Source organism: Bombina bombina, chromosome 2 (assembly GCF_027579735.1).
Source record: "Bombina bombina isolate aBomBom1 chromosome 2, aBomBom1.pri, whole genome shotgun sequence".
In the NCBI taxonomy this organism is placed as follows: Eukaryota; Metazoa; Chordata; class Amphibia; order Anura; family Bombinatoridae; genus Bombina; species Bombina bombina.
This window is the reverse complement of record NC_069500.1, coordinates 1,215,464,839-1,215,490,921: the sequence shown is the minus strand read 5'-3', so window position 1 is coordinate 1,215,490,921 and position 26,083 is coordinate 1,215,464,839. Positions and strand designations below refer to the sequence as shown.

The 26,083-nt window shown below is 38.6% G+C and overlaps 1 protein-coding gene across 1 annotated transcript in view; it reads left to right on the top strand.

Moving 5' to 3' along the window:
• The first annotated feature begins 19,124 nt into the window (after window positions 1-19,124).
• Window positions 19,125-26,083, top strand: part of EXOC1L (exocyst complex component 1 like) — an 86,842-nt gene continuing 79,883 nt past the window's right edge. The window contains exon 1 of the mRNA XM_053700860.1: window positions 19,125-19,245. Within this exon, the coding sequence (XP_053556835.1) occupies window positions 19,125-19,245 (121 nt within the window). The remainder of the gene's footprint in view (window positions 19,246-26,083) is intronic.

Below are 26,083 nucleotides of genomic sequence, written 5' to 3'. Positions count from 1 at the left end.
TATAAATGATGGTGTATAAATTTGTGACATCCATCGTGACCAAAAGGTCAGTAGGAAGGATGTCCACCATTGAAACCAAAAGGTGGATGAGTTCAGAAGAGTCCTTAAGATAGGAAGCAGTAGGCTTGACCAAAGGTTGTAGGAAATGGTCTATGTACCCCGCAAGGGGTTGAAACAACGAACCCCTCACCGAGACAATCGGATGACCTGGGGGAAGAGAAAAACTCTTGTGTATTTTTGGTAAAAGGTAGAGTATCGGACTAATAGGGTTATCCACCCTTAAAAACCTATAGGTATCCTCGTCAATAAACACAGCATCCAAAGCCATACACAAGAGATTGTCAACCTGTTTTTTTAAAACAGTTGTCTGATTAAATGCTAATTTGCGTTACATGAGACCATCATCTAACGGTCTCAAAGCCTCATCCCTGCACATGGAGTAGTCCAACACCACTATGGCCCCAAACTTTTCGGCTTGTCTGATCACAATAGAACTATTGTCAGACAAAGACTTCAGAGCCCTTCTCTCCAGTGGTGTGAGATTATCCCATGAATCAACAGGGTGAGTATCGTTCTGGCTAATGTCAGTGTTGACCATACGTGTAAAAGTCTTGATCGTGGAGTGAGTATTAGGAGGTTCAAATGAACTCTTGCCCCTAAAGGGTTTAGGATCATATTCAGTGGAATTTTCAAAAAAATCTTTCAATTTTAACTGGCGCTGAAAGCGATGCAGATCGACACGTAGGTTAAAAACATCAGATCGGTGTGTAGGAATGAATGATAAACCTTTATTAAGAAGCGAGAGTTCATCTGCAGAAAGTGTATGCGAACTTAAGTTGTACACTATTGTTTCCCTTTGCGGTTTGAGCCTTTTTTGATGTTTCCTCCCCCCTCGCCTGTGGTGTCGGTGTCCGAACCCACGGGTAAAGGGGGTCTCTGTGAAGATATCGTGACAACACCACTACTAGTGGTATTACTCTGTGTGGTGTTGGCTAATTCACCTCCTGAGGACTCACCGCCACTACTATCAATTGTATCAAAATTGACCCAATTTATTCTTATTGAACTTACCCTTCCTCTGGTAGGTGGTCTCACTATTACCATATAACCATCTATAGACCTTCCTATCCCTGTAGTCATTCTCAACAGTGTTATACTTTTTGTTTTTAAAGGTTAACAATTCCTGTTTTTATTTGGAAACCTGAGTAGCCAATTTATTTAACCAATCAGTGTCAGGTCACTACTCAAAACATGAAGTAATTTATCCTTGATCTGTGTTATATCACTTTTCACAATGCTCTTTAGTCTAGAAACTTCCTCTATCACAAGAAGCATTAGATCATGGGAACATTTGTTTAGGATCCCACACCACCGTCTACAGAAATCCATATTAATCCTACCCAAAGTGGGAATATTCTTAACCCTAAAGCCACATGGAATGAATTTATCTTTATGGTACTTGGAGAGATACACAGCGTGTAAATGATAGTCAACCTCTTTTTTTCTCCAAATATAATAATTTGTGGTAAATGTTAAGTGGAGTCTCACCTTTAGCCTCGTCCAGCTCCTGCATGTCAGCATCACACCTGATGCGTAATGCATCATCATCAGTGAATGCGAAATCTTCAATCTCCCCATAGGGGTCATCTTGAGATAAGGACATCGATGTAGCTTCTGAAGTCATGTCCCAGAATGTAGTACACTGTAGAATCAGAAATAAGTAAAAGCAACAGCAGGAATAACCGTGGGTATCCTAACTGGAAAATATTCTGTGCCCAAGTTAATACATCAAAGTCTCACAAAGGAATCACTGTAGATCCCCACTTATTGGTCCACTCCGGACCCACCGGGTGCACGATCTAAAAAGAAATCACAAAATTATGTAGTGGATCAGCACTCACCAACAGTAACAACCACTCAGTGCTCGGCCAAAAATTCAAATAATGTATCATGCAGTGAGAATGAATCCGGTGATGATCCTTGGTTACCCACCACAGACAGCCAGCACATGAGATGTAGCAAAACACCACTTTAATGTGTAAGAAGAATAACGTTTCGGCCCCAAACTGGAGCCTTGGTCACATGCAGCAAGTCACAACAGACAGGCATAGAATATGACCCAGCACAGATACCTTAAATACCCCCACCCACCAATCAAAAACGTTGCACAAAAACCGCCAAATCACAGACAATGACATACAGCTGTAAACGTTAACGAGTCAAGATAGACCGAGACCGGCCTCACATTACCATTGCAATACTGTAAAAAGCGATAATCACATCACAGCGTGTAGCAGCGTAATGACATCATCGCGCCAGACGTGCATCACCATGGTAACCTGATAGGGCACTGGGTCTAACTCAGCCCAATCACAAGTGAGCAATCCGCTCAACTAAGCCCTAGCATAGTTGCAACGTTAATGTGAGGCCGGTCTTGGTCTATCTTGACTAGTTAATACATCAAAGTCTCACAATAGAATCACTGTAGATCCCCACTTATTGGTCCACTCCGGACCCACCTGGTGCGCGATCGAAAAAGAAATCACAAAATTATGTAGTGGATCAGCACTCACCAACAGTAACAACCACTCAGTGCTCTGCCAAAAGTTCAAATAATGTATCATGCAGTGAGAATGAATCCGGTGATGATCCTTGGTTAACCACCACAGACAGCCAGCACACGAGATGTAGCAAAACACCACTTTAATGTGTAAGAAGCATAACGTTTCGGCCCCAAACTGGAGCCTTGGTCACATGCAGCAAGTCACAACAGACAGGCATAGAATATGACCCGGCATTGATGATGTGAGTATACACTTTCCTAAGGTTACTGATATGGAGATTACCACAACAACACCAGACTGGGGACTACATGTTCCAAAATGCAGTTCTGCAAAAAACTGCATTTTGGAACATGTAGTCCCCAGTCTGGTGTTGTTGTGGTAATCTCCATATCAGTAACCTTAGGGCAGCTGAGCCTCCCTCCCTCCCTCCCTTCTTTGCTCCAGTACAACTCCAGCTGAGGAGAAACAACACTCTGGGAACACCGGATAGAGGCAATACAACCAGCAAACTTCAGCGCTGACCACATCCGGTACAGACCTGCCACACAGCCAGCTGGTTTGCTGTAAATACCAGCCTGCCTCTGCCGGCACAAGAGAGTGCCGCCCTGTTCGTGAGTACCCTTATTCTGTCGCTAATTGGATTTTCTTGGTTTTATTGACCTACACATGTGGCGCCTCTGTGTTTGTTCTTATCTCATCTTTACAGAAGCACATCATCACCTTGGGTGACCACAGAGAGCTGCCTATCCAGTGTTGGGAAGTTGAAGACTCCCTTTGGACTTTTCCTCCGGCTTTGTTTGGCTGGTTCTTATATATACTTTTAATTTTCTCTTATTTTATGGTTATATTGTTTTATTGTTTTACTCATATTTGTCAACTGTGCATCATCTGCCCCATTTTTATTATTATTATACCAGTGTATTCATTGTTATTTTAACCACATAAATGTTATATATATAGAGAACCACATTATACTATATATACCTCACGCCTGTTAGCGCCTCCTATAGAAGCACTGTGATCCTTATATCACTGTCACTTCTTTATCTAACCATAAAACAGCTATTAGGTTAGCGCTTGACAAAGGGTCTTCTGACAAACCAGTGGCATGCCACTTTCAACAAGCTGAAAACTCCATCTCCTTTTTGAGAACAATACTGATTGACCATGTCCCTAAAGCCAGACGTGGGGGTGATCGGGCTAAGGCCTTATTAAAGTTGGAGTCACGTTGGATCCACCGTTTGGATACTATCACCCCGAGAGGTCTCAATATGACGATTGATTATAGCTGCTTTTACAAGTGACTGTGGGCTTCCTCTCATCCAACTTAACAGTTTCTACCTGTTCCTTGTGCACGCTGTAGTTAATGTTCAGTTTAATGTACACTGACTGAGTACATGTTGTCACATGATTTTAATGTCCCTTGATTTATGCAATTGGACCAGTGGTGCGCAATATTGTTTTGATTGTTTGCTCTTTTGTAGCAATAACTATGGGTCATCTGAATTGTGACCATGTATTCATTCAGTATTTGTTTTTAATTTTTTCTTTTTTGATATTGTGTGATCAAATTTGTTTTTTTAATTCACGGGTTAAACACTTGGGTTGCCATGGTTACAAGTCATGACATTTTCTGACATTTTCTGTTACTGTTTCTTGTTTCTGCATTATGCTATTAGCTCAGTATACCTATACAAATTTGATGTGATGTTCTAAATATCTGTTGAATCTAGTTCGTTCTTGATGTAATATATCTAATAGCTTACATTGCGTATCCATGTTGCTGCCATGGTTACGACTATACTAGGGCTTAGTTGAGCGGATTGCTCACTTGTGAATGGGCTGAGTTAGACCCGGTGTCCTATCAGGTTACCATGGTGACGCACGTCTGGCAAGATGATGTCATTACGCTGCTACACGCTGTGATGTGATTATAGCTTTTTACAGTATTGCAACGGTAATGTGAGGCCGGTCTCGGTCTATCTTGACTAGTTAATGTTTACAGCTGTATGCCATTGTGATTTGGCGGTTTTTGTGCAACGTTTTTGATTGGTGGGTGGGGGTATTTAAGGTATCTGTGCTGGGTCATATTCTATGCCTGTCTGTTGTGACTTGCTGAATGTGACCAAGGCTCCAGTTTGCGGCCGAAACGTTATGCTTCTTACACATTAAAGTGGTGTTTTGCTACATCTTGTGTGCTGGCTGTCTGTGGTGGGTAACCAAGGATCATCACTGAGTTCATTCTCACTGCATGATACATTATTTGAACTTTTGGCCGAGCACTGAGTGGTTGTTACTGTTGGTGAGTGCTGATCCACTACATAATTTTATATATATATATATATATATATATATATATATATAGTGGGGCAAAAAAGTATTTAGTCAGCCACCAATTGTGCAAGTTCTCCCATTTAAGAAGATGAGAGAGGCCTGTAATTTTCATCATAGGTATACCTCAACTATGAGAGACAAAATGTGGAAACAAATCCAGACAATCTCATTGTCTGATTTGGAAAGAATTTATTTGCATATTATGGTGGAAAATAAGTATTTGGTCACCTACAAACAAGCAAGATTTCTGGCTCTCACTGACCTGGATCTTCTTCTTTAAGAGGCTCCTCTGTCCTCCACTCATTACCTGTATTAATGGCACCTGTTTGAACTTGTTATCAGTATAACATACACCTGTCCACAACCTCAAACAGTCACACTCCAAACTCCACTATGGTGAAAACCAAAGAGCTGTCGAAGGACACCAGAAACAAAATTGTAGACCTGCACCAGGCTGGGAAGACTGAATCTGCAATAGGCAAGCAGCTTGGTGTGAAGAAATCAACTGTGGGAGCAATAATTAGAAAATGGAAGACATAAGCAGGTAAAACCTAGATAGAAATGCACTTTATGGGATAGATTAAACAGGGGCATCAAGCTCCATATGGAGCTTGATAAATCAGCCCCTATATCTCAAATTTACAATAGACAGAACAGGCCTGCCCTTTGGAAGATGCGATAGGGGCACCTGCCCAGGGCTCTACAATTTGGGGGCCCTGCAGAATCAGAGGTGAAGGTATGAAAAAGGTGCAATGTACATCCTGTATTTAGTTTATAAGGAAGTGTTTATGGTATCAGGAAGTGTAAAATGTAGTCTTATGCTTTATACAAGTAACACTAAATATTGGGACATGGGTGGGCCATACAGGGGGCAGAGCTTACAGGGGTAGAATAAGATTGCTGGGCTCAGGGGCAACACAAATGGGTGGCCCGGACACAGAAGGGCATTTACAATTCACTCACTTTATAACATACTTAGGGCCTTGTTTTTTATATATATATATATATATACATATATATATATATATATATATATATATATATATATATATATATATATATATATATATATATATATTTGAACCCTGGGTAAAGTTTTTAACAATAGTGTTATGTTTTATTAGACATTACTGAATAAGCATATACATATAAGAGTTAGCAAGTCCTCAGAGCTGTGATTAACTGTTTTGCGAAACAAAAATGTCTCACAAAACACATGAGAAATACATTACAAAATAAAGTTACACTCATAATAACACCCTCTAATAAAAATTATTTCTAAAAAATATTTCCAAAACAAAGTTATAAGGGCTCTAAATAGATATTCCTATATATATATATATACACAGTTGCAATCAAAATTATTCAACCCCCATTGCAAATCAGTGTTATTGTCAAAATGTACAGACTTCCAGCATTTTGCAATGAAGAAATCAAACAAGATCAATTGAAAAAGCTCAACACAATGCAGTCTCAAAATTGTTCAACCCCTTCATGGCAAGCATCTTTAATACTTAGTAGAGCACCCTTTTGCTGTTATGACCTGCTGCAAACAAGATGCATGCAAACCCAAGAATATTACTGAACTGGAGGCCATTGCTCATGAGGAATGGGCTAAGATTCCTCAGGAACGCTGCCAGAAGCTGATGTCTGGCTATGCATCTTGTTTGCAGCAGGTTATAACAGCAAAAGGGTGCTCTACTAAGTACTAAAGATGCTTGCCATGAAGGGGGTTAAATAATTTTGAGACGGCAGAATTCATTAAAAGTTGCATTTTCAGTTGAATTTGGGTAAACCACTTGAAGCATTCATTGTGTAGAGCTATTTCAATTACTTTTGTTTGCTTTGTTCATTGCAAACAGCTGAAAGGCTGTTGACAATAAACCTGATTTGCAATAGGGGTTGAATAATTTTGATTACAACTGCATCTATATATATAAATATATATAAATATCTTGGAAACACACAGTCCTCAAAGCTGGAAACACCACACAAGGTTGTAGCTTTATAAAATACAGTCTGTTTATTATCAGGTCTGGCAAAAAAACAGGCAAAATAAACATAAACAAAACAAAAGAGGCTTGCTCCACTGAGCACTTACTAACAAGTACAACTGTCTGCACTAAGTAGCTTTTCACAAAAGTAATATTGCACAGACCTTTCAAACTTTGTCCTTTAGAGATAATTCCTCTCAGTCTCTCAGGAGAGTGTTTGCAGTTTCCCTTTACTGCTGGCAAATCTACCTCTCAACCCCTGACTGGGGATTTTATTAGCACCTGCTGTTAATTACCACATGCAGATGAGTAGCTAGCTGAGTCAGACAGAATTCCTGGACTGGACTTTTTGACATAATGTGCTACTTGCAAACTGCGGGGTGGAGCACTGGCCCACCCTACTCTCCAAATATTCCACCCCAAGGACCCAGAAATAAATCACATATTTTCTCTATGTGGCAAACAAACATAACAATTCTCCCTGGGGTTGTCAGACCATACCCCGCACTGCAGCACTTTTGAGGGAATATAGACACCTTCCATTACTATGCCTTGGGTTCTGTCACACATCCTCCCCGCCAGCTCAGACCTAGTGGGGTGAGCGACCATGGCAAAAAGCGTATGCATACGTGAAAGGCCATCAGCATTACCCTGCTTACTTCCTGCCCTGTGTTCTACTGAGAAGAGATAGGGTTGCAAACTAAGGAACCAGCGTGTAACTCTACTATTATTATCCTTATTTTGACTCATCCATTTGAGAGGTGCATGATCAGTAACTAGTCTAAATTTTCTGCCCAACAAATAATATTTGGGAGTTTCAACAGCCCATTTAATTGCTAGACACTCCTTTTCAACAATTGAATAGTTCTTTTCTCTAGGTTGAAGGTTCCGGCTCAGGTGTAGTATTGGGTGCTCTTCACTTTGAGTTTCCTGGGAAAGCACTGCTCCAAGCCCAACATCAGAGGCATCCATCTGTAAAACAAACTCCTTTGAAAAATCAGGGGTGACTAACACTGGTTGTCTACAGATGGCTTCCTTGAGATTTTGAAATGCCTGTTCAGCTTCAGAGGACCATTTCACTATTACTGGAGCTTTTGCTTTAGTGAGGTCAGTTAAAGGACCTGCTATAGTAGCAAAGTTGGAGATAAACCTTCTGTAGTAGCCAACAAGCCCAAGAAATGTTCTGACCTGTTTCTTCGTCATAGGTCGTGGCCAATTCCTTATGGCTTCAACTTTAGCAATTTGTGGCTTTACTATTCCTCTTCCAATGGAATAGCCAAGATACTTGGCCTCCTCCAAACCAATGGTACATTTACTCGTATTTGCTTTCAGACCGGCATTTCTTATGGAATTAAGGACAGCTTGCACTTTTGGCAAGTGAGACTCCCAATCTTCGCTATGTATGACCACATCATCTAAGTAAGCTGCAGCATAATGAGCATGTGGCCTTAAGATCCGGTCCATCTTTCTTTGAAATGTTGCTGGAGCACCATGTAGGCCAAAAGGTAACACCTTGTATTGGAAGAGCCCATCTGGAGTAGAGAAGGCAGTCTTTTCCTTTGCCGGTCCTGTAAGCGGCACTTGCCAATAACCCTTGGTCAAATCCAATGTGGTAAGGTACCTGGCTCTCCCGAGTCTCTCCACAAGTTTATCAACCCTTGGCATGGGGTATGCATCAAACTTGGATATTGCATTCAGCTTCCGGTAATCATTACAAAACATGATTGTGCCATCAGGCTTTGGTACAAGCACAATTGGGCTACTCCAGTCACTTTGGGATTCTTCAATTACCCTAAGGTCCAGCATTTTGTTTACTTCCAATTTGATTGCTTCCCTCCGGGCTTCAGGTATTCTATATAGCTTTAGATTTATCCTTTTTCCCGGTTCAGTGACAATGTCATGCTCTATTATCGTAGTTCTTCCTGGGATTGAGGAGAAAACATCTTTATTTAATCTGATGAAGTCTTTTACCTCCCTCTTCTGGTGGATAGTCAGGGTTTCTGAGATATTGACTATGGGTTCATTCTCCTCCATTGTAGGGAGGTCTGCTGTTTTTATAGCCACAAGTGTTTCTCTTTCTTTCCACGGTTTAAGTAAATTCACATGGTATATCTGTACCTCCTTTCGCCTTCCAGGCTGTCTTACTTTGTAATTTACTTCCCCCACTCTGTCAATGACTTCATATGGCACATGCCATGTTGCCAAAAATTTGTTCTCTACAGTGGGAACCAGGACTAGTACTCTGTCTCCTGGATTAAACACACGAACCCTGGCATTTCTATTATAACTGTTCTGCTGGTGCTGTTGGGCATTTTCCATGTGTTCTCTAACTATGGGCATAATGGCTGTCATCCGATCCTGCACCTGAGTTATATGTTCAATCACACTTCTGTGAGGGGTTGACTCCTGTTCCCAAGTCTCCTTAGCTATGTCTAGCAACCCTCTGGGGTGTCTTCCATACAAAAGTTCAGAGGGCGAAAACCCAGTAGAAGCTTGAGGGACCTCTCGGATGGAAAACATTAAATAAGGCAAAAGGAAATCCCAGTTTTTCCCATCTTTATCAATTACTTTTTTGAGCATAGCCTTTATTGTTTTATTAAATCGTTCTACAAGACCATCAGTTTGTGGGTGATATACGGATGTTTTCAGATGCTTTATATGAAGAAGATTACACAACTCCTTTGTAATTCTCGACATAAATGGAGTGCCTTGGTCTGTTAATATTTCTTTGGGAATCCCAACACGGCTGAACATTAACATTAACTCCTTAGCAATTGCTTTTGCTGAAGTAGTACGCATGGGTATTGCCTCAGGGTAACGTGTAGCATAGTCTACTATTACCAATATATACTGGTGCCCCCTTGCAGACTTTACAAGAGGACCCACAAAATCCATACCAATGCGTTCAAATGGGACCTCAATTATGGGTAAGGGCACCAAGGGGCTACGGTATGCTGTAAGAGGGGCAGTTAATTGGCATTCAGGACAAGAAAAACAATAGTTTGTGATAGATGCCATTACACCTGGCCAATAAAACCTCCTAAGAATTCTCTCTCTGGTTTTTTCAATCCCCAAGTGCCCCCCAAGTATGTGGCTATGTGCCAGATTTAATACAGTGTGTCGATATGCCTGGGGTACTAACAGCTGTTTGACAGACTCCTTTTTCCCAACTCTGTACAATAAATCATTTTCCACTTCAAAGTATGGATAGGTGAGCGCTTTATCAGTATTAATGGGGGTAATATAGTTTCTAGCCACAGCTAAAGTTGGATCCTCCCATTGTGCAGCCCTAAAGTTACTTGGGCTAACCTCTAGGTCAGTTATTTCTACATCAGGTTCAGATATATTAGATTGACCTGTATTATTCTGTTCAGTATTACCTCCAACTAGGGTTTCCATAGGGGTTGAGTGTTTCCCTCTAGCAGGAGTTATTTTGTCTAAGTCATCCCCCAATAAATCAGAAAAAGGAAAGTCACAAACAGCGCCCTCTACTGAATCCGGTGAATTTTCCTCAGCAGCATCCCATAGATTAAAAAAATGGGGAAAATCTCTGCCTATTATCATTTCATGGACTAATTTATCCACTAAACCAACTCTATGATTTATAGGGCCATTTTGAGTTTCAATAAGTACTTTAGCAGTTGGATACTTGTGTATGTCCCCATGGACACAAGCAATATCTAGGTTCTGGTAATTATCAATAGGAGTATTTCTCAACAGACCCCTGTCTATGAGCGTAACCATGCTACCAGAGTCCAGCAAAGCTTTAATTTCATTTCCCTCCACCCTTACAATCATTTTGGTAATTGCATATACTCAGCGAGTGTACAATGAATAATTGTCTCTCATATTGCCAACATTACATTCCATAGCAACATCATTCTCAGGGCAGTCCTTTGCAAAATGTCCATACTCTTTACTTTGAAAACATTTAATATTAGCATTAGACAACATCTTTGAGGCTATTGTGGACCCTTCCTGCCTCACAAAACTCTTGTCCCTTGCAGTAATGTCCCTCGGGTTGTAAAAACCCATCTGCTCCTCCCAATACCCCCTTTTCCCTGGAACAGTCTTACCCAATTTACTGGGACTCTGGATCTTCGGGATTCTAGGTCTTTCCTGGTTGGGGATTTGTAGAAACTCTCCGGCAGTCAAATAGCGTTCCACCAGGGCAACTAGACCGTCAGCAGTTTTAGGTTCACTCTGGCTGACCCACCGCCGCAGGGAAACAGGCAATCCTCGCAGGAACCGGTCCATCACGAGCTGTTCCACAATGTGACTAGCTGAGTTGACCTCTGGCTGTAGCCATTTCCTGGCAAGATTTATCAAGTCAAACATCTGTGACCGCACGGCTTTGTCTTGACTGTAAGTCCAGGATTGAAATCGCTGGGCCCTTACTGCTGTCGTTACTCCCAGGTGGGCCAAGATGTCTGTTTTTAGCTTTTTATAGTCACTGGCCTGCTCAGGCTCCAAATCATAATATGCCTTCTGAGGTTCTCCACTCAGAAATGGCGCAAGGAGACTTGCCCATTCAGACGCAGGCCACCCTTCTCTTTCGGCTGTCCTTTCAAAAGCCATCAGGTAAGCCTCCACATCATCTGTAGCCACCATCTTTTGCAAATAGTTACTCACTCTCAGAGTCTTAGAACTGTGTGGAATTTCTGCAGCACACCTGCCCAGTCTTTCAGATAGGCCTTGAATCTCCTGCTGCATGGTACGTGTGATATTCTGCTGTTCCTCTCTTTGTGTTAATACCAGTTTTTGTAGCACTGCAATATTTTCTTGCTGGCTGGCAGTAGCTTGCTGCTGTGTGGCAGTGGCCTGTTGCTGTGAGGCCGTAGCCTGTAGTAAAGCCTTTACAACTTCCTCCATTTTAAGTGTGGTATTGTTTCCTTAACAGTCTATTAGTGTGTTGCCCGCATTCTCCACCATATGTGACCTGGGATCTTGGAAACACACAGTCCTCAAAGCTGGAAACACCACTCAAGGTTGTAGCTTTATAAAATACAGTCTGTTTTTTATCAGGTCTGGCAAAAAAACAGGCAAAATAAACATAAACAAAACAAAAGAGGCTTGCTCCACTGAGCACTTACTAACAAGTACAACTGTCTGCACTAAGTAGCTTTTCACAAAAGTAATATTGCACAGACCTTTCAAACTTTGTCCTTTAGAGATAATTCCTCTCAGTCTCTCAGGAGAGTGTATGTAGTTTCCCTTTACTGCTGGCAAATCTACCTCTCAACCCCTGACTGGGGATTTTATTAGCACCTGCTGTTAATTACCACATGCAGGTGAGTAGCTAGCTGAGTCAGACAGAATTCCTGTACTGGACTTTTTGACATAATGTGCTACTTCCAAACTGCGGGGTGGAGCACTGGCCCACCCTACTCTCCAAATACTCCACCCCAGGGACCCAGAAATAAATCACATATTTTCTCTATGTGGCAAACAAACATAACAATTCTCCCTGGGGTTGTCAGACCATACCCCGCACTGCAGCACTTTTGAGGGAATATAGACACCTTCCATTACTATGCCTTGGGTTCTGTCACAATATATATATATGGAAATCAGGAGACAGCACTCACTGGTCTTGACAATACTGGATTTATTCAGTGACGTTTCGGGGAATACACCCCTTCATCTGATGAAGGGGTGTATTCCCCGAAACGTCAGTGAATAAATGCAGTATTGTCAAGACCAGTGAGTGCTGTCTCCTGATTTCCATATTCTACACCATATTCTAGCACCCTGGCATTTGGAATTAAAGTGTTAGTGAGAGTGCACCTGTCACTACCTGCTGTATATATATATATATATATATATATACATATATTCATCTATATATTTAGGTATAAGTATATATTTTACCAAAATACCATCAGATATATGTAGAAATATGTATTATGAATAAATAGAACATATTCTTCTATGTGCTGAACATTGGAATGTGAAATATTCATATTTTCATGTTGGGTTAGCCCACTTGAGAATATGCGATCAGGTTTGTCTGCGAATAGGCAGTTGGATTTCTGACTGAAATTATTAACACACCACTTGTGGAGTCATAGTACAAATGGTTGAACTTTTTGTTCAGAAATAGCAGAAATGCATGGCTTTACCATTGCTTTTTGGTAATTAGAAAGTCACTAATTGCAGCTGCGCACCACACTTCTGAAATTCCCAGCAGTGAAAGGGGTTAATTAGTTAGTTAGTAATGGTAATATTATTGTAGTGTAGCGATTACCTTCCCACATGACAACTCCTTGATCCCTCCCAAACAGCTCTCTTCTCTCCCCTTCCCCAACACTCTTCACCACCATCTTAAATACTGGCAAGTCTGTCAGTATGCAGTTTAGGGCTTTTTTTATATATATTATTATTTTTTTATTAATATTTTTCTGTAGTGTAGGGATCCCCCCTCACCCTCCTTCACACAATTGTTATGTAGGGACCCCCTCCACTCTAATTTACCCTTGCCCAGCAGCGTAGGGACCCATACCCCCCTCTACCTTCAAACTACTTTTGCGTAGAGTAGGGTCCTGCCCTTTACTCCTCAGCTGGGGTAACCACCCGTCTCCCACCTTTTCTCCCACTGGCATCAATGAATGATTGTTACAGATAGTGTCACTGTCTGTAACGATCATGAAATCTGGCTTTATATGGTAACGGAGCACTGATCGTACTTTGTTACCCTATGAAGGCAGATGCCTGCAGCCCACAAACAGCAAAACTTAGTTGAAATATTTCTTTATGCACATTCATGTTTAGCACAGTTGGTTTAGCGCATGAGGGAAAGCCAGAATGGAATGACTTCCAGTTGTTAGTGCGCCTGAGCCTTTCACTCACGAGCAAACATTTTACTTTCAACTTGAAGTATGAGTGCATAAATAGGAGTGCTATTGATTTAACTTGTGCTGTGTTTGCGCTCATTAGCACTGATATCTTTGTAGTCCCCTTGTAGTCTAGGCTTATGTGTTTAAACTAATAAGTCATAAACCCCAAGTACCTGTTATGCTCATTGATTTTAATGTAAAATAAAAGTTAAAAGATTTTTACACATCCGTATTGTATAAAGCGCTTAAAACCCAGAGCTGTGGAAGCTCTGGTACATGTGAGTATACCTGCTCGAGCTGTTCTAGTAAATCATTGTCATATGGAATTTCATTATGGAAGTTTGTTCTCTTTGCCTTTGAGAGACATGCCTTACAGAGGAAATGGAAGAGAGCCACTTTGAATTTCTTTGCACTTAAAGGCACACTCAGGTAAAATGAAATTTTAATGATTCAAATAGAGCATGCCATTATAAACAACTTTCCGATTTACTTACATTAAAAAAAATGTGCACAGTATTTTTATATTTACACTTTTTGAGTCACCAGCTCCAACTGAGCATGTGCAAGAATTCACAGAATATACGTATATGCATTTTTGAATGGCTTATGGCTGTCACATGGTACAGAGGGAGTGGAAATACACATAACTTTGAAATTTGTTAGAAAAAAATCTAATACTCATTTGAAGTTCAGACTAAGGGGCCAATTTATCGTTGGTCTGTCCGACATGATCCGCTCATCGATCATGTCCGACAGACATCGCTGAATGCCGACAGCATACGCTGTCGGCATTTATCATTGCACAAGTAGTTCTTGTGAACTGCTTGCGCAATTCCGCCCCCTGCAGATTTGCGACCAATTGGCTAGTGTATTCGATCGGGTTGATTGCTGTCTGCCGTTCAGAGCAGGCGGACCAGTTAAGGAGCAGCGGTCTTAAGACCGCTACTTCTTAACTGCTGTTTCCCGTGAGCCGAAGCATGGGCATCAGGGTCGTTCGGCCCTTAATAATTCGGCCCCTCTGTGCTATTGCATTGTCTTTTTATCATGGATTTGTTTATTATGCAAAGCTACTGTATTTACTGGTCCTTTAACTATATTGGAACTAAAAAGCAACTTATGATTGCATGCCTATATCTGTAATTTATTTGTGTGCACTTGGTTTCAGATAACACATTTTGTTTTATACTATAGTGTGTTAACATTACTCATCAAACAAATTATAGTTGCACAAAAAATGGCATTCATGAATTCATTGAAATTAAGTACCCAGGAGTTTTTACCTTTGTACTTCATGCCTGGCTGTATAATTTGAGTTTGTGTGTGACTAGGTGTGTATCAGGGTATGAATGCCAGCATGAATGATGGAACACAGAAGTTGATGGAAGAATAAGGGAGTTTGACAGAGTTATAGACTAGACAAGCTCAATTTTGACTGAGTTCACCCCTCTGCAATTCTACTGGCCAGAACCATCTGAAAAATTAAGATTCTTAAACCAAATTTCTGATAACAAAAAGTTAATGGTCACATTAAGATGGAAAAAAGATCACCTAGAGAGAAATGTGTAGGGGGTTATATTTAATAGAAAGTATTTGTGATGGGCGAGGGGATCATGTAGGGGGGAGATTTACCAGTGGATAGATGGTGTAGTGTGGTGCTTGTGGTAGGGGGTAGTGAAGGATGTATATTTGGTTGGGGGTTAGTTGGGATAATACACTGGTACAGGGTTGAGTTTTGGAAAAAGTCACAGGCTTTTTGGTAGGAGAATTACTTGTGGTGGATAACTCATTGTAGAAAAGGGATACATTAGAAAAATACTTGCAGCAGGGATATGTTTCAGTTGGTATTGGAGGTTGAATTCATATACAGTATAATATATAGGCTTACATTACAAGTGGAGCGCAAACGCAGGGTGAGCTATCCATATTGCAACGCTGAACGAAGAATAGTGCACAATGTGGTATTAAAAGTGAATGGTAAAAAAAAGCCCTATACTTTAAATGGATAGTGCAGGGTGCGCTATTATCACTCATATTACAAGTGGTAAGTCATGTGTACCCCTCAAAAATGTAGTTAGCCTGGAAACCTGAAGTAAAGTGCTAAGGCTAGAATATATGCATAACAAAACACATGTATAATACATTAAAATAAAGTATTTCATGCACACAGAGTTTTTGTTTATTAAAATAAATGTTTTAACAGTAAATTAAAGGGATATGGTATTTGACAAGGTGCTGAACTGGGAAGGGCTCATAGGTGAATGTGTGTCCAATTGTATGTGTGTATGTGTATATGGGGGTATATATGCATGTGTAAGTGTGTACATATGTTTGCACACCAATCCACGTGTCTATCCAAGGCAAACACTTCAAAACTGTGCTCCTCCTCTCCCCACTTCATCCACTGTCCAATCTTAATTACTTTTGTCAAAGCACAAATAATTCAGAACTTTAATTTGCTCCTCACATTCGGTCATTCTATAAATCATGCCCCTTAAAAATGTCTCTTTTTGTCACTTCTTCATAAACGATGTAACAAATTCTAATCCACTCAACTTAACTAATGAATGCCATCACTCCGGTTTCCCAAAGAAAATTCTGGTAAAGTTTAGCAGTCCCATTTATCAAGCTCCGTACAGAGCTTGAAGGGCCGTGTTTCTGGCAAATCTTCAGACTCGCCAGAAACACAACTTATGAAGCAGCGGTCTAAAGACCGCTGCTCCATAACCCTGACCGCCTGCTCAGAGCAGGCGGACAGGAATCGCCGGAAATCAACCCGATCGAATACGATCGGGTTGATTGACACCCCCCTGCTGGCGGCCGATTGGCCGCGAGTCAGCAGGGGGCGGCGTTGCACCAGCAGCTCTTGTGAGCTGCTGGTGCAATGTTAAATGCATTTAGCGAGGTCTTGCGGACCTGATCCGCAGTGTCGGATCAGGTCCGCAAGCCCTTTGATAAATGGGCCTGTTAGACTTTATTTCACACCATACATTAAAACCCAGAAATTGAACTTTTTTTGTTATGTGTTGGGAAGTATTGCTGATGAGAATTGGATCACATACAATCGGGTAATTTGCATATAAATTTAATGCCAGAGGTAATTATAGGGGAAATTATCATGGGCTGGTCACATCTGAGGGATGTTAGAGTTGAGGTTGTAATGAAGAGGTCATGCTTAGGGTTAATTACAATAAGGAGGGATTGGGGCAACTATAGAAAAGCATTGCAATGGTAAAAAGGTAGAGGTAAGGGTTAATTAAAATGGGTGAGATTGGGTCACGTCAGTTATGGTCACTTGCTAAGGGGATGTTAGCGTTAAGATGCAGGGGTTAGTATGGATTTTCAGGATAGAGTCATTTAAAGGGACATGCAACCCAAAATGTTTCTTTCATGGTTCAGATATAGCATAACATTTTAAACAACTTTCCAATGTACTTGTATTATCAAATTTGCTTCATTGTCTTGGTATCCTTTGTTGAAGGAAAAGTAATGCACTACTGGGAGATAACTGTGCACACTGAGCGAGACAATAATAAGAAGCATTTATGTGCAGCCAGCAATCAGCAGCTAGCTCCCAGTAGTAAACCGCTGCTCCTTAGCCTACCTATATATTCTTTTCAGCAAAGGATACAAATAGACCAAAGCAAAGTATATAACAGAAGTCAATTGGAAAGTTATTATAATATGTTAAATCTGAATCATGAAAGAAAAAAATTGGGTTATATGTCCCTTTAAGGAGGGTTTAAGACAGATCAGTAAAAGTGCAGTGGGGGGTTGAGTTAGGTTAAAGGGACATTCCAGTCAAAATATAAATGCACATAGATTTATTGCACCTTTGATAAGAAACATATTTACAATATACATTGATTGGCAAAAATGCTTTTATTAAAAGTTATCACTGTTTTAGTGTTAACTTTTTTCTCTGCACGTGCATGTGAAGCATAGTTAGATATTTTCACTGCACCCACATTTAAAAAAATGCAGCTGCTCTGATCATCAGTGGGGCTTGTATCATGTCAGCAATTAACAAATTGAGTCATTACCAGATGGAACAAGTACCTTAGGCGTTCCAAACAAGTGTTGTGTTTAAAATGCTGGTGCACGGTGCATACTTAAATATACTTTTGAAACAGCTATAACTTTTATTAGAAGCATTTTTGCTAATGCATGTATATTACAAAATTGCTTCTGTTCAAAACTGAAATGCACCCATGTGGTTTCCAATTTTGGCTGGACTATCCCTTTAAGATGCAGTGGGAGGTTAGAGTTAGTTTTATTTGTATTGTAGGGCTGATTTACACCAAGGGGTTACCTCATTGGGCCTTAAACTGTTTTAAGGAGGAACATAAAAAAGGCTCAGCAGAAGTACTAATGGTTTTGAACAATGTTGGTTTGTCATATAAGCTCCAATACTAAATTATGCACATCTGTATTAACTGAGGGGGCCACATTACTTGGGTTGTTTAAAATTTGTTGCAGAACTATCACTAGCAATTGGGGATTACATAAGATCTATGACAGAATATTTTGGGGACATTACCTTCCCTTTCTTAGGTGCACCAGTGTAAAGAGTTTCCTCTGAGGAATATTTCATTTTAATACATTCTTAATAAATCCAAGAACACAATAGCCTTGTACTTCTACAGTGGGTAGACCTCAAGAGACATAAATCAACATTTATGTCACAGTGACTATGTCTGGTGTTTGACAATACTGTGTTTGACAATACTGTATGTTTTTGTGCTTGGTTAATGAAAAACAATTGTAAAGGCTTAGATTCTTTTAATAACTAAATCGTGGGCACCTCTGAAAGCAATGCATAAATGAATACTGTTCTTTTCATGAAGTGGTGCTCTTAGCATTAATGCAGGGGGGACTCTGCATGGTTTTAAAAGTGGTTTTGAACTGGGAATAGTCTGGCTCCTACTTATAAGGCAACGTCATGGGTATAGACTTGTGGGAAGCGTTAAGTGTTCAAGAGAGCGATGCTGCTTCCACTTGCTAGTTGTAATAATAGTCTTAATGGAAGATAAGAACAATCAATAAAACAAGACAGCTGTTAACAGATTATATAATGGAGCTGCAATGACTTTTCTTTTATTACGTTTTAAAGTTTGAAAAAAAAAAAATCCTCAGAAATGAAAAGAGCATAAATGTTATATTTCTGTAAATGTGTAAACATGACTGCACATAGAGATAACCAGATCTCCAGGGAATTAAGATCTGAAAAGGGTTTATGAAGTTGCGTTACGAGCCGAACAAGATAGTAAGCCATACTGCTCTATAATATGTAAGTGCCAAAAGAAGAACGTCTGGGGCGAAGAAGAGGAATCTAATAAATTATTTCATGTGCTTGATGATCTGCATCAAAAGAGAGTTTTTGGAATTAAGAAGAGGATATGTCATCACTGATAAAAGAAGACATGGAGAAGAAGTTATTCAAGCCAAGAGGACATACTTTGTACGAGTTCATAGAGACTAAATCCAAAACCAAGGAAAGGTATTATCTATGTACATCAGGTATGGTTTACGTACATTTACTTTCAATCAACTGCAATGCAAAAAGAATATGGCTTCTTATTCAACCTATATAGTTGTGTTATGTTGCTGATTACTTTGTTTTCTTTTATCTAGTTAACCCTTTTACAAATGTTTAGCTCTTATCAAAAACTTGATTATTTAGTACAAGGATATTACATATTGTATAACAATAAAAGGCATATACAAATAGCAGAAACCCTCTGCATTTATTAGTTTGCACGTATTAAATCTTTGCTTTTCTAGGTATATATATTACAGTGTTATATTGAAAAGAATGTCTTAGCACATCAGTATTTTAAAGAAAAATGAAATAATTAGTTAGGAACACTTTTTAATGTGCTATTGATCCCATGAATGTCTAAAGAATTGTATGTATGTTTTTGCAAGGATTGTATGGAATAAAGCAGGTTACTTTTTGTCCTTAAAAACTGATATGTTTGTCAATTAATTAAAATAAAATCCCAAAAGTATTTTCTGGGAGATATTTATCCATTTTTATTAGTATATTTACTAGATTTATTCACAGAATTTCCATGTAAAAATGTACATGATAAAACAAATAAATGTATCTCTATTTGTCAGGTATAAAAAAATGTCAAAGTTCACTGTCTGAAATACTCTTCTTAAAGCTCTAGTTACAAAGGGCACAATAATGTATTTAAATCTTTTATACATAGAACAGTGGTACTGTGCATTTCTGTAGATGTTAGATGTATCCTTATTAATGTAACACTTTGCTACAGCTCCAATTATGCTAAACGTCTTAAAATATTACAGTATTCAGTGGCTAGCAATAATGCATATGTGCAATAAGGCTGCTTTTAGGTGCAACACATTAGCAGGCAAGTAATTTTCTCCGCTCACTAATAACTTTACCCACTGTTGAAGCTCAGAATAAAACACTCAAAATTAAATTAATGATTCAGATACAGCATGCAATTTTAAACATCTTTCTAATTTACTTCCATTAAGGAAATGTGCACAGACTTTTTATATTTACACTTTTTGAGTCACCAGCTCCTACTGAGCATTAGCAAGAATTCACAGAATATAAGTGCATGCATTTGTGATTAGCTGTTACATGATACAGGTGTAGTGGAAATATACATAACTTTGAAATTTGTCAGCAAAAAAATCTACTACTCATTTGAAGTTTAGCCTAAGTGATATTCCATTGCCTTTGTATCATGTATGTGTTGATTCTGCAAATCAGCTGTATTTACTGGTCCTTTAAAGGGACATTCCGGTCAAAATTTAAATGCACATAGACAAATTACATCTTTGAATAGAAAAATATTTGTAATATACATGTATTGTCAAAAATGCTTCTAATAAAAGTTATCGCTGTTTCAGTGTTAACATTTTTCTCTGCGCGTGCATGTGAAGCATAGCTAGATATTCTCAGTGCACCAGCATTTTAAATACAGCTGCTCAGAGCACCAGTGGGGCTTTTATCATGTCAGCAATAAACAAATTGAGTCATTACCAGAGGGAACAAGCACAATAGGCTCTCTGAGCAAGTGCTGTGTTTGAAATGCTGGTGCACGGTGCATACTTAAATACACTTTTGAAACAGCTGTAGCTTTTATTAGAAGCATTTTTCCTAATACATGTCTATTACAAAAATGCGTCTATTTAAAAATCAAATGCATCCATGCAAATTACAATTTTGGCTGGGATGTCCCTTTAAGTTCTATAACAATCTGGACATTACCAGCAAAAAAAAAATGTTTTCCCTTCTATTTGAAGTGCAGGATTAAGTTTTTATGTGCAGATATTAGCAAATAGAATACAAAGTAATTTGCAGGAAATTGGTCCTTTCTAATCCATTAGGATCTGCCTTGTGAAAACCTGTCTGAATTAGTTACATTGCTTAACATCTACTACTTCTTTCATTTAGATTCAGTGAATACAAAATGTTTCATGTAGGCTTTACCAAGGCTTTTGCACATGGTAGCAAAAACAAGCAGCCAATCAGAAAGTAAAACAAAGGGATTCACCAATCTAGTGTTGATCAGGGCTCACCTTGTAATAATATTAATGTAAGATGTGTGCAATAAACCATTTTAGGTCATTTATTAATTAGCATTATTAAAACTGCCAAACTAGTCCTTGTAATTACATTTGAACATTCTGATGCTTATATTTCATTTGTGTACATTTTATAATTTAAAAGTATGATTTTGTAAGTTTTATCATTTAAAAATATGATTTATTCATCATCGTTAACTTTTTAATTAACTAGGATTTTATTGTTTATGAAAATGTTAACTTAAACTGTACAAAAACAAAAACATTAAAAAAGGATTTTCAATTTCTCAAGAAACTAAAAAAAACAATGTAATACATTATCAAGAGCACTAGATGGCAGCACTATTTCCTGTCATGTAGTGCTTCAGGCATGTGAACTCTACCTACCAGGTATCCTTTCAAAAAAGAATAACATGAGAATGAAGCAAATTTGATAATAGAAGTAAATTGGAAACTTTTTAAAAATTATATTCTCTATCTAAATAATGAAAGAAAAATGTTGGTTTTAATGTCCCTTTAATTTGTTCCAATGATCCACTTTACCTGCTGGAGTGTATTAAATTATTTACAAGTATTTCCTTTACCCTTATATTGCCATTTGAAATAGTTGATTTAGCCTGTGATTTTCCCGCCTATTCTAAAAGTTTCTGGCCTTAGGTCCAATCTATAGATAAGCTGTTTAAACACAGCCAGCAGAAGAAATTACACTCCCAGTGGGGCATAGAAGAGATAAGTTCTCTCCCAATATTGGTCTTTGGTTTACGGACAGATATAAGATAAAGAAGCATGGATATGTACACAATGTGATTGAGTAATGATATCAGATTATCTACAAGCTCAACCCATTTTATTAGGCTGTGGCTTCAAAACACAAAACCAGCTAATTCAAAAAGCTAATTCTCATATATTTTATACTCTACAGTTGTTAAAAAAAAGTAATTGGAAATACATTAAGGGAAAAACAATTTTTCAGTATACTGTCCCTTTAAGGATCTCAATGCAAAGTATCTGACATGTTAAGATATTTAGTTGTAATAAGAAAATCATTAGGAGACCATAAGAAAAACAGGTTTTCTTTTTGTAGAATAACCTTGAAATTGAAAACCATTAGAAAAGAGCTAGGTTCAACACCTGTATTGATGTGAATACTTGCATGTAGCTAGAGCAGGGGTCGCCAACCTTTCAGACCTCAAGGACCACTAACATGATTTTTTTTTTTTTAAAGGTACAAACCTCTATAATGTGTATATATACAGTATATATATATATATATATATATATATATATATATACATACATACTGTACATAACTAGTATAACCATAGCTAAGTTTGCATTATGTATATACAGTATTTACATATTTTTAAGAATTATTTTTTGGAATTAAGTAACTAACTGAATGACAGAACTAAGAGAATACTTCCAAATAACAGATGAAGGGTGAGTGACAATTTTTGAGCTGGAAACAGAGAGGCTGAAAGTGGGAAAAAAAGAATTATGTTTAAAAGGACCACAAGACTTCCAAGTTACCTCCCCAGTTAGGAATTATTAAAAACTACTTATGATCATGGAAAGACATTGGAGTCATAAATTAAGTTTTTATCAGAAAGCTCTCAATATGGATGTGAGCTAACCATGACTGATGTTACTGGCAAATACTATAATACTGGTGGGATATGGCTGATCTGCTGGATGGCAATTACTGGAGTTCAGGTGGAATGTCTTTGTACGCTGGAAAATTATTATAATGAAAAATAATTAATATTTAATAAAAAAAAAAAAGAAGCTGAAGGGGAGGAAGACAAACAGTGATGTAAGTCCATCTGAAGGAATTAGGAAAACTACTACAAAGAGACAGGTAAAGGGAAGAAAAGGAATGAAATATAAGAGACATTTTTTTAAATATTTTCTTTTTTATATACTTTAATTCCACTATTTCAAGCCAAGACTATACCAACCTCTCCTGGCATCTTCCTCTGAGCAGTGCGCCGGGCAGGAGGAGTTAAAAATACAATCTAGCTGCGCAAGTTGCGCAGTGCTACGCAACAAGCGTAGGGAGATTGTAATTTAACTCCTCCTTGTCAGTTTTCACTGATGTCCAGCCAGGCACTTTAGGGAGTTGACGCCATCAAAGGAGATTCATTCCTGCTTGATGGTGTCAAGGACCACCAACATCTTCTCGTGGACCACCAGTGGTCCACAAACCACTGTTTGGCGACCTCTGATCTAGAGTGCTCTAAATCTTCAAAAGAAGTTTAGGAAGTCTAAAATTAGTAATGAATTATTTTATGTTAAATTATTCTGGTACATTGGAAAGAATTTTAAACAAACCATATTTCCCCATTCAATTAGAAGAGCCTTACAAAAACATTGCATGCAAGCTTAGATGTTTTTTGTCTTCATCTTCTAAACCATTCAAATCCATTTTAATATCCACCAGTTTATAAATCTAGTGAGTGAAGTATGTGCTATATCTAGGTGTTTTTAGTTACAATTAGAAGCAATATTTACTTTGAACTTCATGGAGTTTCTCAGACCATCATGAAAGGATGTTATAAGCATTAAACCACTTCATAGTGAAACAAATGTATGCATTGTTCATTAGATGCATTTTAATTGTGCTCTTGTAATGTGAGAGTGAGACATCTAAGATACAAAAAAAACTTTTAAATGTTTGCTTTTTTTAATTGTTTTATTCTTTTTAAACAATCTTGCTATACTAACACTGCATCCACATATAGTACATATTCAACACTCAACACAAAAATACAACTGTATAAGCATGCAAACACATACAAACTCAGTATGAGTTATGGGGGGGGAATGTAAGACAACATTGAGAAAGAGTGTGAGAAAAGAGAAGGGGTAATTTGATAGAGGTATAGTCTGTGGTGATAAAATGTGGGGCAAGGTAGTGATAGAGAGAGGAGGAGAGTGATAAAGAGATGGACAGGGAAATTAATAGATGGGAGGGGACAAAGAGAGGGACAGGAAGATTAATAGATGGAAGGGTACAAAGAGATGAACAGGAAGATTAATAGATGGATAGGGACAAAGTGAGAGAGAGAAGGGGGTTAAACAGGTATGAGAGGAGTACACCTGAGGATAGTGTGAAGACAGAAGGGTGTGTTAGCATAAGGATTGTATGTTCAAATGAGGGCAGGTAGGAGTTAGACTAAGCTAGTAAACAGGAGAGGGAGAAGAGAAAAAAAGAAAAGAAAAATACAATACATACTAAAACAAACAAAAAACATAATATATTGTAAAGGGAACTAGGGCAGAACTGCTGAGATGGTGATGATATGAAAAACACTTTAGTATGTTGCTCTTCCAATATGAAACTGGTGAATCTCTTTTATCTCTCACTTATTTAGATGGGATGTGTAGATGTCCTTTAAAAACCCAGATTACCATAATAATCAATAATAGGTGATTGTATTTCATATGGCAACAGCCTTGTCCTCCATATTATACACATTCTGGATGCTTAGTTTGGGAAGGTGATTACCTTCACCATTGTATCTATCTGCAATTTAGAGGTGTGTTTGACCCCCTTCAACAAAGAGAGAAAAATCCTAACTTTCAAATAAGGAGTCTCATTCAGCTCTCCCTGATGTCTAGTAAGACTGATATTTTGTATGGTGTCCTAGAGGAACAATGAACCCCTTTTTTTAAAGGTCAAACCAGGGGACATATATTTTGGATGGAATAGTATAAGCTCTTAGAATATTACTTTATATGGTGTATATGTACATATACACTCTGGCCAAAAGTATAAGAATACCTGACCATCACACCTATATGGGTTGATTGGATTATGAGTCTTTGTGTCCACCCCAAGCCTAAGGTTGGAATCAACACTGCACTCAGGGGTGGTTCTAGACCATTACGTTTGAGGGCACAATCATTTGCCCACATACCTTAATATCAAAGGTGTTGTAGAAACTGGTGGCGCACATTGACTTCCACTTCATGTTCCTGCTTTTATTTTTCATTACTCATTTTTCTTACTTTGAACTCTAAGGGTTAATTACTGTGCAGTCCAGAAAGGAACCAGCTGTCCTGAATTTACTTACAATGTAGTGCTCTACTCAGAGTAAGGAAATAGTTAAAGGATGACTAAGTGTCATCCTCCTGGGTGGGTCCTGTTTTCAAAGTGGATCATGTCCTCTCTGCATTTCAAGGAGCTTAAATGGTGGCCAAAGTGCTCAGCATCTGCAGGGGAATTATGATGTTGGCGTGGTGATGTCACCAAGATCCAGAAACCCGGATGTACCAGGATGTTTCAGGCAGAAGAGAGCTTTATGAGGGGTGCCTATAATTTCAGACCCCTTATGGCCTACAATCTCCACTCAAAAAAAAATATTTGAAAGGCTTTTTCAAGCTATTTGTGTCTAGGGGTAAAAAGATTAAAAAAAATAAAAAAACACCCAACACGTTTTGTAATTTTATTTCAAGACAATAAGTAATAGCCTGGCACCAATAACATGTGCATATTTTTGAATAGTACCTCATGGGGCCCCTATCTACAGATCAAAGTTAAATAAATATGCCCAAAGACCCTTATTGATAGGATAATACACTGTTCTTAAAAATCTATTTACAATAGAGGGCATTATGGTCAGTTTACCACCTAGGAGACTATGTTTCCCTAGCTGGAAATCAAATTGACTAGGTGTACAAGTGAACATTAGCACCAACAGTGCAAAAGGCCTCAAAAAAGCCCTTGTCTGGATTAGGATAGACTCATGTGGCTGAGGGATGCAACATAAATATTTATTTAACT